Source organism: Rhipicephalus microplus, chromosome 4, assembly GCF_043290135.1.
Source record: "Rhipicephalus microplus isolate Deutch F79 chromosome 4, USDA_Rmic, whole genome shotgun sequence".
Classification (NCBI taxonomy): Eukaryota; Metazoa; Arthropoda; class Arachnida; order Ixodida; family Ixodidae; genus Rhipicephalus; species Rhipicephalus microplus.
In genome coordinates, this window is record NC_134703.1 from 51,092,040 (window position 1) to 51,107,310 (window position 15,271).

The 15,271-nt window shown below is 44.2% G+C and overlaps 1 protein-coding gene across 1 annotated transcript; it reads left to right on the plus strand.

The window, feature by feature from the left end:
• Positions 1-5,154: 5,154 nt before the first annotated feature.
• On the plus strand, positions 5,155-14,657 carry LOC142814268 (aldo-keto reductase family 1 member B1-like). The gene is made up of 10 exons (XM_075892751.1): positions 5,155-5,425; positions 7,180-7,347; positions 10,074-10,190; positions 10,304-10,381; positions 11,618-11,734; positions 12,492-12,598; positions 13,558-13,639; positions 13,782-13,865; positions 14,374-14,456; positions 14,552-14,657. The coding sequence occupies exons 1-10, from the start codon at positions 5,354-5,356 to the stop codon at positions 14,592-14,594; spliced, it is 951 nt and encodes a 316-aa protein (XP_075748866.1). The 5' UTR covers positions 5,155-5,353; the 3' UTR covers positions 14,595-14,657.
• Positions 14,658-15,271: the final 614 nt, after the last annotated feature.

Below are 15,271 nucleotides of genomic sequence, written 5' to 3' on the forward strand. Positions count from 1 at the left end.
AACAACTCCTGGCTCAGCGGCTGTGTTCCCCGAGAATGGACAATAAGTCGATTAATACCACTTTTGAAATTGGGAAAATCACCATTGGACTTGACAGCGTATCGCCCTATTGCCCTCGCAAGCTGCCTCGGAAAAGTGATGGAAAGAATGGTTCTATTTCGTCTCGAGTGGTACTTGGAACGATACACCAAATACCCTTCTTGCATGGCAGGCTTTCGTCGGGGCCGCTCCTCCATCGACTGTGTCCTTGACTTATCGACATTTGTTCAGCAAGAAAAAAGTCGCAAGCGCATATCAGTGGCACTTTTTCTTGACGTGAAGGGTGCATATGATAATGTAGCTCACGATGCCATCCTCACTTCTCTCGCAGCAATGGGCATTGGTGGACGAACGTTTCAATGGATAAAACATTATATAACTGGCAGGGGTTTCTTTGTGCAAACAGATGAGGGTACAACTGCGGAACATTACACCTACTGCGGAATACCTCAGGGAGGTGTTTTAAGCCCCACATTGTTCAATGTTGCCCTCATTGGTTTGGTGAAGGTTCTGCCAAAGTCGGTGTGCCTATCCATATACGCCGATGATATTTGCCTCTGGAGTGCTGCAGTTACTCGCCCTCAGGTGCGTGCACGAATACAGCGGGCAGTAACCCTCACAACAGCCTACCTTCAGAAACAAGGCCTAACTATATCAACTGTGAAGTGCGCGTTGATGACGTTTACACGCAAACCAATGACGCCATACCCTGTTTACATCAATGGGCAGAGTGTCAAATATGCACGGACGCATCGTTTCCTGGGCATAATAATCGACAGAAGTCTTTCGTGGAGCACGCATTGTGCGTACTTGAAGAAGAGACTGCTATCTATTGTGCATATAATTAAATTCATGTGCGGTAAAGCATGGGGAACTTCTGTGGCCTCCATGCTACAGCTGTACAGGGCCCTATTTCTGGGTCTATTGCGCTACAGCTTGCCGGTACTGACTAACACTTGCAAATCCAATACTCATTCATTGGAGAGTTTGCAGGGTCAGGCACTGCGTATCTGCCTAAGACTGCCCCGATGCGCTTCTACTTATGCCACAATCATGCTTGCCAAAGACCATCCGGTCAGGACATATAGAGTTGTGGATTGCCTCAGAGCGCATATTCGGCATACTAGCCGTGTCCCCGACCACCACTTGGCCCTTCTACCCTCCGGAAGACCACGTGCCACGTTTTCAGACGTCATAGCCAAGCACCTAAACAGCATTCCATCAGGATATACGCCAGCTACGAGAATGGCATGTCATTTGTGGTGCCTCGACCAGCCGCAAGTACGTCTAGAAATTCCGGGTATCGAAAAAAAAAGCAATCACTCCAGATTAGCATTGAAGCAAGCAACACTGCTATTATTTCATGAGTTGTACTTGGACCGAACGCAGATATACACTGATGGGTCCGTCTCGTCCAGCAGCTCATCAGGTGCCGCTGTAATTACGGCTGCAGCAATGACAATCAAATTTAAGTTGTCGCATATGACTACATCTACGGCATCAGAGCTTGCTGCTATAAGGGCTGCTTTACAATACCTCGTTCAAGAACGTCCAGGAAAATGGGTCATATTCTGTGATTCGAAGGCAGCGCTTCAGAGTTTGCAGTCTGCCATGCCGTAGGAGGAGTCATGAACAATTGGTACAAGAAATAAGACATTGCCATCATGAAGCTCTAGCACGAGGACATGATATTATATATCAATGGCTGCCTGGACATATCGGTATTACCGGAAATCAATTAGCCGATGATGCAGCCCGCTCAGCCCATGAAGGAACCCGTGTAGTCCCGATTCCTCTGTCAAGGAGTGATGCAGCAAGGCAACTTTACCTGCTGGCTCGAGATCTTACACGCACGTTCTGGTCGTCTACCAGCTTCCAAAGGTGTCAATTTTATGAACTGAATCCTTCGCTCAAGATAAAGCTACCATCACAACTTTCCAGCTCCGATGCGACACTGTTCTGCCGCCTTTGGTTGGGTGTTGCATTCCCAAAGGTGTGCTCCTTTCGCATTGGTATGGCAGACACTTCTACATGCCACTACTGCGGAGCTGAAGAGACCATTGAACACGTCCTGTGCAGCTGCGCTTGCTACGATACACAGCGATGCCAACTCCGGATGGTTTTGAATCAACTTGACCCCGGACCATTTTGTGTGCAGAAGATTCTAGGACCTTGGGCATCTGCCTCAGTTGCGCAGAAAGCGACTAAAGCACTGCTACTTTACTTAAAGTCAACAAACCTGAGCGACCGCCTGTAGACTGTGTGTGGTCCCCGAGTGTGCTCGTGATTGTGTGTACCCTCTCATCTCTCTGCAACCTCTTTTCTCCCCTTCATCCCTTCCCCAGTGCAGGGTAGCAAACCGGATGTGCGTCTGGTTAACCTCCCCGCCTTTCCTTGCATCTTTATCTCCCCCCCCCCCCCGTAGTGGAGGTCTCTGGAAATTTCAACCACCTGGGGTTCTTTCTTGCTAGGAAGCGCAGCCACTATAACTCAGAACACAGAAGCGCTTGTGTTGTGTGTTCTGTGTTATAGTGGCTGCGCTTCCTAGCAAGATGGATCCTTACCAACTGGCCCGATACAATTGTTTATTGGGTTCTTTAACGTGCACCCAAATCTGAAGACACGGGCCTACAACATTTCAGCCTCCATCGGAAATGCAGCCCCTGCAGCCGGAATTCGAACCCGCAACCTGCGGGTTAGCAGCCGAGTACCTTAGTTACTAGACCACCGTGGTGGGGCGGGGATTGTAGGTGAACGTTAGAAAGAATTTTGCCACCTTTTTAGTTAAGCACTTTGGTAGGATCTAATTGGCTCTTTATTTCCAGTAAATAAAACGCAAAACTGTCGATAAAATGGGCTGATACAGGCAGAATTTTTTTTTTACGTTCTATGATAACGTTACCGCTGAAACTTCAATATTCTGCGAATTGTTTCTAGGTTTGACTTATCTTTAATTGCAAATAGTTCCAGCCAGGTGTCTCTATTTTATCATTACTTGTAAGCGACAACAACACCACGTTCACTTTGAGTGAAAGTTTGTCATGTAATGGCGACAAGGTATGGCATCATTGGTTTTCGCGTCAATGCAATCAACGCCCACTTCTCAGTTGGTGTAGTCGAGTCTTGTCTTTGAAGTTTGGCTGTGGTCAGGGTCGTGGCCCACTGCCTACATAAAGTAGATCGTCTAGTATGCATGGCATCATTGTTCCCTGGGTGTCATAATTGACATACATAATTCGTGGACTCCTCGTTACGCCTACTTGAAGGAGAGGCTATTATATATTGTACATGTCTTGGAATTTATGTGCGAGGAATGATGGGGAACCTCAGTAGGTTCCATGCTATAGTTTTACGGGGTACTGGAAGTATCGCGCTAAAGCCTAACAGCGTTGTCTAATGCTTGCATTACCGATGTCCGTTCATAGGAGAGGCTGCATGGTCAGCCACAGCGCATTTGCCTAGAACCACCCCGATGCGGTTCTGCATATGCTACGAGTGTGCTTTCCAAGAATCATCCAATGAAGATGCACATCGTGTTAATTGCCTCAGTTGGTTGCCTCAGGGACACGTTCGGCATACATCTCATGTCTCCAACCACCATTTGGCCATTGTGCCCTCCGAAAAAAAACAAAAAACTTGTGGTACGTTTTCATACACCAATGGCTATCGTCTTTAAAATATGTCGTGTGAAAATGAAAATGTCGTTATTGAACTATCACCATGGATAACTAGTATATCGAGGTACGATATCAAAAGGCGTCAAGCAGAACGCCACTTATACGAGATGTTCTTGAAGAGCACTGAAAGCATGGCTTAAATAGCTAATCATGCGCTCGCGAAAGCATGAGTTGACTGAGTCAGACTCACTCAAACTCAGATCGAGTCATGGGCTTGAATATGAGGGAGTCGGAATGAGCCGTATTTGCGGACTTTCATTTCTTCCCTTCGTCTTCTTCCTTGAGTGCGTGTACGATTGAGACTATTTTTGGTGAGTCTGACTCCGACTGACTTCTGCCAAGGAAAACTTTAATGACTCGTAGCACCAGTGAAGCCTAAGGACAAAGTGTATTTCATGAGTGAGTCTAAGTGAACGCCGCATTTTTTGCCGACCTGTATGTACCTTCCTTGTGGTTCGAACCGCATTGACAAAAGCAACCTTCTCGCCACTTTCTGGCGGAGCCTTGTACCCGAGAAGCATAGGTATCGGCGAGCACGCGCTTCGGTTGACGCAGTCACGCGAGGGATTGTTTTACGAGCAGCTCGTGCGACCAATGAAACTGGAAGATATGTAGTGGTACGGAATGGCTGTTGCGAAATATGTGGAATACTTGTACGGCGGCGTCCAAGCAGTGTACGTAGTCCAAGCGTGTGGAATCACTGTTTGCTTTGAGTCTATATGACGTGTAGTTGTGTAGTTTAGCCACTATAGCTTCTTCCCTACACGTCCTGGTGCAAAACAAAAGCGGGGTATACAAATGAACACGCGATAGAAGTCATGTGCTGCGGACAATGGAAGTACAGGGCATTCTGGTATGCGTTGTTTATTTGTTTCTTGTCTTTTGTCTGCTTACTGATAGCCTTATTAAAAGTCTGGTCGCGGTTTGAAGAGCTTACTGTAAGAGACATTTCTGCTGCTGTTGTTAGATTGCTTCTCGAAGGATGCGCACACAAATTAATTCACATATTAAAACGATGGGGTCTGTTAGACGCTATTCAACTGCTACAGAATATAATTGGCATATGTACATGCTCACTCGGTCTCCATGGAATGCATTTTGGCAAGTGCAGGACTCAACGAGAAAATAATATTTGGCGCGGTTTTAAGTAATAATACTTCAGGTGAAAAGATCTATAAGTTCCAGTTACCGACAGCGCGAACGCCGGAGTCACCTCTACTGTTTTTAAACGTACCGCGCCCGAAACGATCAATGTTACAAGACACCACAAAGGTCTCGGCCACATGGCCCGCTCGGTCCGATGCTGACGTCACTCTAAGCAGCATCACCTGCAGCGCCACACTCGACGAAGGCCAGGACGCATGCGCGAACACGAGACGAGCGTCTGGCGGCGCTTCTCCCTCTCTCGAAGCCGGGGACCACCCTACCGAGAGCCGGCGAAATATACATCTAAAATACGCCATTGTGTCGATGTCTTTTTATAACTTCGTTTTTCTCCCGCCATAAAACGTGCTCCGGTTTAGACGGAGATTAGAAGTGTTCCAGGTCTTCTTCGTCTTTTTTTTTCGAACGTGCCGTTCGTTTGATCGTCGGCGAGCCCGCCTTCGGAGAGAAGCGCAGCTGAAAGAAGCACCAGCATGGCGAAGTGCCCCATCGTGACGTTGGCGGACGGCAATAAGATTCCGGCGCTCGGCCTTGGAACCTGGAAGGTAAGCGCACCCTCATTTTGGCTCTCCTCTCTTCCCGGAAATCTTGAATCAGTGCCAGAACGCCGGCGTCTGCAAGCGCTGGACTGTTCGCTTCGGAAACCTCTAACGCTGCCGCTCCATGCACTTGTTCCTAGGCGCGGGGTACTGCAACGCTGGTTATTAACGCTGGCTGGCTGCAACGCTGGCTGCCACATTGCTTTATTACTGGTACCAGCACCTATCACCTTTATTGTGTGTTGTCAGAACGTACGACCGCTTTCTGTCCCCCTTGAGGGACTGTCGTCATGCGTTTGTGGGCTTATGTAGACACCTATAGCAGTGATCACTTTCATATCACGCTGATTTCGTTGAGACGCTCTGAATGCTTGCACAGCGTAGTAGTCACATAAAGAAATTTAATTGAAATCTCTAAAACAGGTCGTAAATGTCAGTGAGACGAAGGTTTGAGGGCATGGTACAAAATCTTCAACTGTGTTTTGCGCTGACTTCGATGTTGCAGCAGGTAGTTGAGTGTAAAATCTCAACGGAATTGCTTAGCGTCCTATCTGGTGCTTCTGTGTTACCCATTGCCGTGTCACTGTGCCTGCTTCCTCACAACAGTTACATCTACAGCCTTGCGAGCGCGGAAATCGAAGTCGGAGGTCATTAGACCTGCTCGTTACATCGCTGTCATCTCTCTAGAGTTCTCATACGCCTCCCTTGTTCCGGAATAGCTTAAAATAATATATGAGTACTGATTCACGTGCAAGCTGACCTTGGTATTGTGGCGTTGTGTGGGGAATGGTGGACTGTCAACTTCAAATCTCTATCTGCACTTCTTAACGTGTAATGAAGACGCCGTTAATGAAAGCATACAGGATATCGTGTGCTGTTTGAAAGCTCATGTTAAATAATGTAAACTCATCGGGCATACTGAAAAAAAAGAAAGAAGACAAAAAAGAAGAGCGACGCTTGCTTTTGCGTAAGGCATAACCAAAACCAGCTAATTGTAAATGCAGCCAAGAAATTTGAGAAAAAATATACCTGCAGGGCTTTAAAAGAAAAAGTGATTGTGCAAATAAAGAAAAAAATAGATGAAAACCACTTCTCGCTAATGGAACCCAAATCTACATGTGACGCATTATGTAGGCTGCCTTCTGCTTAATGCGTCATTTCAACACTCTTTGAGCCTTTGTGACTGGTGCTGACCAATTCAGCCTTTTAATGTCATGACACTGATGCTACAAGATTCGAGGTCCTCGTCATGTAAGTAGCTTTTGGCGAACAAGTATCAACCCATTTCAATAACTGCGGTAAATGTGCAAAGGTTTTGGGGAGAAGAATCCTCTCATAGCTATTGTCATACTTCTAGTTGACACAGTAGAACGGATTTACCCAATAGTAATGGTTTCGGTGCCGAATGTATCAAAAAGCTAGAAAATTAACATGGATTGGTAGTTCTTTGGCAGATAAGTATAAACCAAAATGTCTTTTATTTCCACGGTTGACACCATCCACGCTTGTTACATCCGATTCAGTTCGGTTGTTCCGTTTCGTTTTTTAAACCAAGGCAGTGCTGCGGACTTGGTGGCAAAAAACCCCTGTGTAGTTGAATGTTTCTTCAAGTTCAATAGACGACAAAGGGCATGTAACAAATCTATGTACTGACTATGCTTGTTTTATAGACGAGGCTCGTAATGGTAGCCTTTGCTGTCTTTTAGATATACCTTATAACCGCGTCACTTACCTTGCTGCGGCTCTCTGGTCTTCTGCAGTCAGCTCCATCGCAAGTGTATGAGGCCGTGATGGAGGCTATCCGCGTCGGCTACCGGCACATTGACTGTGCGCTCGTCTACCTCAATGAGCCAGAAGTGGGACGGGCCATCGGGCACGCCATCAAGGAAGGCCTCATCACCAGAGAAGAGCTCTTTATCACCACTAAGGTGGCTGCATTGGGCGTATTTTTATTTAGTTGTTTTATTTATTTACAGAATACTTACATCGCCATATGGCAATTAGGTAGGATGGTATGAAAACATAACCACTACAAAGAAACGCGTGGCAGAGATAAATACACACATATACAAAAAAACCCCGTAACATTGCCAGAGGTAACGTTAGTATGGCTCAATAAAACATAGTACAAGATGAATTTCACTACATAGAGAAAGTAAATCATTATTTGTTATATGTACTAAGTCGTCTGTTAGGCTGTCATGTCTTATGGTGTGCTATAGGAACACTTTAAAGCTATGCTTCATATACTTCAACTGATAAATATTTGTATAAAACTTTTGTAGATACTTTTGGTAAATTTTTATAGAAAGTTTGCTGCTTTAGAAAAATCAATAGAAGTCATGTTTGCTCGTTCGCAGTGGATCTGAAACAACATCGCCGTTACACATGCTATTATTTCAGACTTATCTGTCGTGTTGTTGCGAAACTGTGAATAATGCTTATATAATAGTGGACTGGTCTTTCAAAAGTTGATCATTTCCCGCTGTAGTTGTTTTCATGTATTCTAAACTTGGCGTTGATTATCTCGCTTACTGACATGTGTAAGCAATGAGCATTGAGCGAAGTGATCTTACGTCTGACTTAGATAATACGGCTATCGTTCAATGAGCTAAAAAAATTTCCGCTACATACAAATTAGGGCATGTTTCCTCCGAGAATGTCATCGAATTAATGTTAACAACAGGCGCAAGCGTTTGTGCATGGAAGCGAGTAGCAACCAGCGAACTCATGTTCTTCAGCGCTTCTTCCCTTGCGAACGTCATTGAAAGCACGTCAATGAAGCGGCCGCCAGGCACAGCTGCGCTTTCATTCCACAACTTGTACCTTTCTCTCCCTCACCTCTTTTTTTTCTATTTCTCGGCTACAATCAGGAGCGTCTCGTTCATAATCGCTCGCTTGATGACGGTGGCAGCTGTTGTCTCGTGGATGCTACATGCACTAACTCTTCCTAGGAAGCTAGTAGAGCACATACAACAGATTTGAATGCCATAGAAACCCCGAGTAGTCAGCTGCGCCTATAGAGCATTGATTACTTTCGCTTTCAGTAATATGGTGCTAAGCACAATGAAATTTTCGTACGGGTTGTTCGACGACTATAGAGCTAGTAAATTATATAGCGTCTTGTTCTTTTCGTAGGAATGCGTGAGTTGTTTTATTATTGAAGGCATTTGCATACTTCATCGCCAAAGAACTTCTGAGATCGTTAAAATTAGATTCATGACAATGTGCGTTCCGTAAAAATATCGTCACCTTAGAGGGGCCCTCTAACACTTTTCGCGACCTCATTGCTTTACGTGTTTTTCTAGCTGGTTGCGTAGACTGAAGGCTTTAAAGATAATTGCCGCAAGCATGGCAGCAAAAGGGGTACGCAGTGCAAACTTATGCAGCGTAGTGGTATCAAAATAAAATGTCGTAGATGCTTACCCTCAACTCAGTTTTCGCGAGCTCACCTGACTGTGTTTCCCTCGCCCTGTGACGTCTGAAGGCTCCCCTATTCTCTTACACTTTTTTCTTTTAGTTTCTTCAAACAACGGTGCCCATCCCAGGCGCGTTTCCTCTAGCACCGTAGCATTCGACGCATTCTTTGACCGGCTTTGCAATATTCAACCTAAAGAAAATCACAGCATATCCACTGAGTGAATGATGATGAGTTGGGCGAGGCGCCCGTCCGTCCGTCCGTCTGCCTGTCTGTCTGTCTCTGTCTGTCTGTCTGTCTGTCTGTCACTCACACTAGCGCCACCTGCTGAGTGAGTCATAGAACTATGTGGTTACGAACTGGTCACAGACATGCATGGACCAACCCACGGCTTTAGGAGCTCGCCCATAAAAGTTGGAGAGCTTTATTCTCTTCAGAGTTCAGTCAAAAACCATGCTAAAGAAAAAATAAATCCAATAGTAATCCTTAATTTCATGCAATGCCGTGATAACATTTAACGCTACAAGTGTCTAAGACACGCCTGAGCCTTCCATTGTAATTTCCGCTCGCAATAGTTGTGATGAGTGCCACTACGAGTTATGCAGTCAGCACCGATGTTTTTAAGCGTTAGAGAGCCCATTTAAAAGCTTCTTTCCTGACGTGGTAAGACTGATCTTGGGAGCACGAATGGGAATTTGAAGAGAAGAATAACCTCACGAATTCTCTCATTCGTGTCATTATTGATGTTCATGTAAGATTATAAATGCTTTTGTGGAAGAGTGCTTGATCCCATACAACATCATCACTCTCATTAATTTGCATTTAGTGTTAATATTAGCTTGTAGTGCGCGTCATACCATAACATTGGCTGGGGTATTGGGGGTCTTTGATGGAGTATTTGGGGTATTTTTTGGCATCGTGCACACGACGGACTGTAGAAGGCCTTATCTGTGCATTCGCAGCGAAGCGCTGTGAAGCGAGCGTCGCAATATAACTCGCTGATTATAGATTTGAGGTGAAGGATGGCAATGTACAACATACTTTGTAAAGAAGCGAAAAATCGATACGTATTTATTAGAATAGGGGTCGTGATGCATGTTGCATCGACTGTGCTTGTTGTCAGCCTAAGACGATGGTTCCAGCAGTATATATGAGGGCTGGCATAGCTGTCTTGCTGATTTCACAGCCAGACAACGACAAACCGTAACATTACATGTATGTTTTACATTATTGCAGTGCTGGAACTCGTTTCACAGTAAACAAAAAGTTCTCGAGTGCTGCAACAGAAGCCTACGAGCGCTGGGACTCGATTACATCGACCTTTACTTGGTTCATTGGCCTCAAGCGTACAAGGTGAGCTAGGGATATTGCGAGGCAGGGAGTGTTAGGGCTCCACTGTAAAGATGCTTTGCAGGGTTTCACTTTTGCATATCTCTTTTCTATTGTCGTCGCCTCGCACTATGCAGGAGGGCGATGACCTCTTCCCGAAGGACGAAAATGGTCACATCCAGCTGGCTAACATCGATTACCTGGAGACCTGGGAGGTATCCTGGTTGTTTGTGTTCTACATTTTCAAATGCCGTGAACAATAATTTCGACCGGGCTGTTTCCGTCGAAAGCATTTGTTTTACGAAAGAAATGTTCAGAAAATGATTAAAGCGTTAAAGTTACGGTTTTTGAGATAATTTCGCACAATGTATGTTTTATTCTGAAAATAAAGGTAGTGAAAGTGGAGCGAAACATCTATACTCATGGCCGCATGAAGCTTGGTGTAAAGTCGTGTGTCAGCTACAAATAATTAAAAAATGCAATTATGACTTCACGGATAGCTTTAAAGCCACGTACATTGCGTGTCGAAGCCTTCACTGCGCTTTAAAAGAGTATATTGCGTGGCTGTTCACGGTTAGCTGCTCTTCCCGAGAAAATAAGTTGAAATAGTAGTTGCGAGGCAGAAACTGGCATGTGGGAACTAAACTTGTGGCCTGCATAATGTGTGAAGTCTTTTCTACTGAGGTAGGACAGGCACGTTCATGTGAGTGAATCAGAGTGAGTGAGTGAATGAGTCAATCAGTGAGAGGAATTCAGAGTGATAGATAGATAGATAGATAGATAGATAGATAGATAGATAGATAGATAGATAGATAGATAGATAGATAGATAGATAGATAGATAGATAGATAGATAGATAGATAGATAGATAGATAGATAGATAGATAGATAGATAGATAGATAGATTGATTGATTGATTTGGTGGAGTGAAATAACTGTTCGGTCGACAATAGACGCGATGAAATTAAACATCGCCTGGCTAGGTCCGCTCGTTCATGTTTCGAAAAATTTTTCAACAGAGATGGCATAAAAATGTTAAAATACGCTATCTGAATGTGCAATAGCACGCCCGTCATGGATGTCCTGCGTTCTACGTTATGCGGCAGAAACGCATGCATATAGGACAATGGCCTTTCATCAAGAAAATATATCAAACCATAAAATGAACGTATGCAGGAAACGAAGACAACAGGAAAGCGTGTTGGATATATTTGCTTCATGAAAATTATCAACTAGCCCAACAATGAGTTGTCTTTCTTTCATTTTTCCTTTCTTTCTTTCTAGAACAACTATGTAACCTCACTGCTCAGTTGGAAATTGGCAGTCCTAAATAACCGCATGGAATAGTCCAATTTTTCTTTAACCACAGTCATGTCGTTTAATTATTTGTGAAATATTCAAGGATGTTTTGAAGTTATAGAACCAAAATTAACACTCTCGTTTTATTACAGGGCATGGAAGAATGCAAAAGGAAAGGTCTTGTGCGGTCCATTGGCGTCTCCAACTTCAACTCGGAGCAAATAACTCGACTAGTTAAGTCGTGTGAGATAAAACCAGTGATGAACCAGGCAAGTTTTTTTTTAAACTTGTATGCTATTCGTGCGTGCAATAATACTAACAAAACATAGGCAAACAGCAAGAGAATAGAGCTTCTGGTTAGGGAACTGCACAGTACAGAACGGTGCTGTCTGAGACGCTGCATCTACGTTAGCCGCTTCGGGATCTGTAACGAGCATCTATGTGAAGTACGCCTTTGTTACTCCCAGTAACACGAATAATCGTTTTCGCTGGGAATATAACATCCTGGGTTTTCGCATGTGAAGGGGGGAACCCTCAGTGAAAGACCTCGTTTGCTGCTGCTATCTGGCTGGCCGTGCCTTTCAGCTTTCGCTGTTCGTCCAGGGCTGGGCAGGAAAGAATGATTTCCAACTGTCAAGGGTAGGGACTGAGTATTCTAGGCGAACCGGCTGGTTTTCGGCATTCTCACGTGGAATGGTTCAACTCGGGGGTGTTCTCTACGGAAAGGAGATGTGTCAGGAGAGTGTGTAGGATGAAAGTGCTGGTGGAGGGCAAAGTTTGAAATGTATTTTTAAAGTTCTGGCGCCAATCAACAGAAACAGAAGGTATTTTTAAGTAGCGCTTTGTTGCTGATGCATATCGCTAACAGTACCAGTTCTGTGACACACACACACACAAAAAAAATGCTGTGAGTGTTTTCTACTTTTTTTCGCGGTCACTTTTTACCTGATTGTTCAGACGAAGAAACGTTGCTTCATTTTTTTTTACTACTGCGACACCTTTGTGACCAGTTCTTTCTCATGCTAGATCGAGTGCCATCCTTACCTGACACAGAAGAAACTCATCGCCCTGTGCGAAGACTTTCAGATCAAAACTACCGCATACAGCCCATTGGGCTCACCTGACCGGCCGTGGTACGTGCTAATGTGGTGTGGTGTTAGTACTTTGTGCAACTGATGTACGTGCTTATGTGGTGTTCATACTTTGTGTAGCAGTTGCGATGGCTCAAAACCACAGTTTCTGGGTAATTTAGGGACCTTTTATTATAAATATGCAGAGAATTTATTAGAAAACGGCAGCTGGTCTCAGACACTCGTCAAACTCACGCTGCTCGTGCGTGTGTACTTGTTCTTGACTCTCTGATTCAGTGTGATTGAACGAGCGTGTCGCATCTATCCTCGGGCGTGTGCAAGGTTCTCCACTATCAGGGGTGGGAAGGAAGGAAAGTTGTTATACAACAGATCCGCCCTCTCTCTCGTCCGTGCTCTTTCCATGACCCTCTCTCACGCAGTCCTTTAGGGTCAGTAGAGAGTGCAAAAACTAGGTATCAGACACGGCATCCCCTTGGCCGCCCCCTTCTCACCTTTGTCTGGACTAGTTACTGCTTTACATGAATATTTGTTCAATCACCACTTTGTCGGTTGATCTTTTATATAGTTTGCAGCCAAACGCGGGGCATATTGTTTAGCAAACTGGAGTTTAACGAAGAGTTATTCGATGGGCACAATAAAAAAAGATTAGTTTACTGAGCTCAATCCAGGCGAAAAAAGTTTGTAGTGGTGTAAAGCGGGGCGCTAAGCTACCATATGAGCCAAGATATTCATTACAACATTAAATATTTTTTGAAAAATGAACATGTTGTGTCAATTTTACTGCATTTACTGGCATAATGTCAACACTTCATCGCGTTTTCTTGCAATGGCCAGCAAGAGTGCTAGCTACTGTTTACTGTTGAGTAGCGCCGCTCGTGTATGACATGTCGAGCTAGTTTTCACGCACAAACTACCATTTCTCCTTGGAGACAACTTGCTGCGGTTTTCGTTTGTCTGCTTTCTCTCTTCTTCTATTCATTGACGAATCACATTTCCTACAGGGCACCGAAGGAAGAGAAAACGTTGATGGAAGATGACACGGTTAAGACAATCGCTAAGAAGCACGGAGTCACGCCCGCTCAGGTTTGTCTTGATAGTAGAATACCGGGACTAACGAAGGCATTTAGACGCGCTAGAATCGCTTGTTTTTTTTTTTTTTTTGAGAAAGGCATTTCTTCGGTCTCATGATTGCCCACAAAAGAAAGCCCTTCTGACGCTCTCGCAGGTGCTTATCCGCTACCCGATCGAACGTGGGCTCGTCAGCATCCCAAAGAGTACAAACAAAGCAAGAATAGCAGAAAACTTTAAGGTATGTATGCTTGTATACGTACACATCGTAGATCCCGTCATTGAAGCATCGTCACGTTTGATATTTCTCTCACAAGCGTATGCTGCACGAATGACGAAAACTATTTAAATACGAGGTGGTTTCATTTAGGGGAAAAAGAAAAAAAAGCGTTATGACTTAGAAATTATCAAGAAAGGATCCCTGCAACAACATTTGCGGTGATATGAGCTTTGTACCAGAGACCTAAGGGGTTTCTGTTTTTATGAAACATGCATTTTCAGATATATGTCTTCATTGTCGTGAATCGGTGTCTGCTGCCGTAATTTAGCGACTAAACAATATTACGGTGGCTTATGTGTTGCTTATATACTATTTATATACTGTTTGAACAGTATATAAGACTGCTTAAATATAACGTTTTGTCCGATGTGTTCTTTTTTTAGTTATTTAATGTGCGGAAACTCGCGGAATTTGAGAGCCAAATATTAGTACTGGGACGAAGTTTTAATCTCTCATTTTCACTTCTCAGGTGCTAAACTTTTCGCTTGACCCTGCTGACGTCGAAACTTTGAACGGTCTCGACAAGAACTTCAGGGTGTGCGTGCTAGACGCGTAAGTGGTGACACGTGACCCTTGATCATTTATTGCTTGCGTACATTGCTCTTTATGATAGTTTAGGAACAATAACTTTTTTTTCTTCCTCACAGGGATGTCAATAGCAAGTACTACCCTTTCAACATCCCATACTAGGGCCAGGCGTCGCGGAGCTTGGTTGTTGTCACATTAAACGTCGAAGCTTTTAACTTTCACGAATTGTGGAATTTGTTTCATTTTATTCCCACTCTATCGTACGCATTCTTGAAATATGTTATCACGTGTTTAGTAAATATGTGAGGGATGTTATGCTATTTTGTGCAACTTTTATATGACCACTATCAAATCGGCATCAGTGGAAAAAAAATGAAGTACACTTCCGCGAGCATTATATACACTATTAAGACAAAAAAAAAGAGTCCTTTTGACTCTTGTTGGGTGGTCTTGACTTACTGCGGGTACGACTCTGTTTAATGAGGCACGCTAACTTTCTAGAGTGTCACACAGTGAAGCCCAAAGAGAGTTGACGTGCCTCTTGAAAAAAAAAAAAAAAAAGTCATATACGTGACAAGTCAGGACTCCCCTAAAGGAGTCATGCATACTCTTTTTTTTTTGCTTGGAGTGTAGATGGAAAAATAAATTTATTTATTTATTTATTTATAATACCTCAAGGGCCCCAGTCAAGGGGTGTTACATGAGGGGGTAGACAGTTCACAAACGGATGATTTGTTCGATGGCTTCTTTGAAATGGGCGAGGCTGGAGTGGTGCACGATGTCAGCAGGAAGATCGTTCCATTCTGTTGATGTTTGCACAAAAAATGAAAAGTGATGGG

What these genes read in the sequence shown, in the direction of transcription:
- LOC142814268 (XM_075892751.1), top strand. Translation starts at nt 5,354, where the DNA reads ATGGCGAAGTGCCCCATCGTGACGTTGGCGGACGGCAATAAGATTCCG. An exon ending in TCGGCCTTGGAACCTGGAAG is followed by an intron (nt 5,426 to 7,179) that starts GTAAGCGCACCC and finishes GGTCTTCTGCAG; the next exon opens with TCAGCTCCATCGCAAGTGTA. An exon ending in ATTACCTGGAGACCTGGGAG is followed by an intron (nt 10,382 to 11,617) that starts GTATCCTGGTTG and finishes GTTTTATTACAG; the next exon opens with GGCATGGAAGAATGCAAAAG.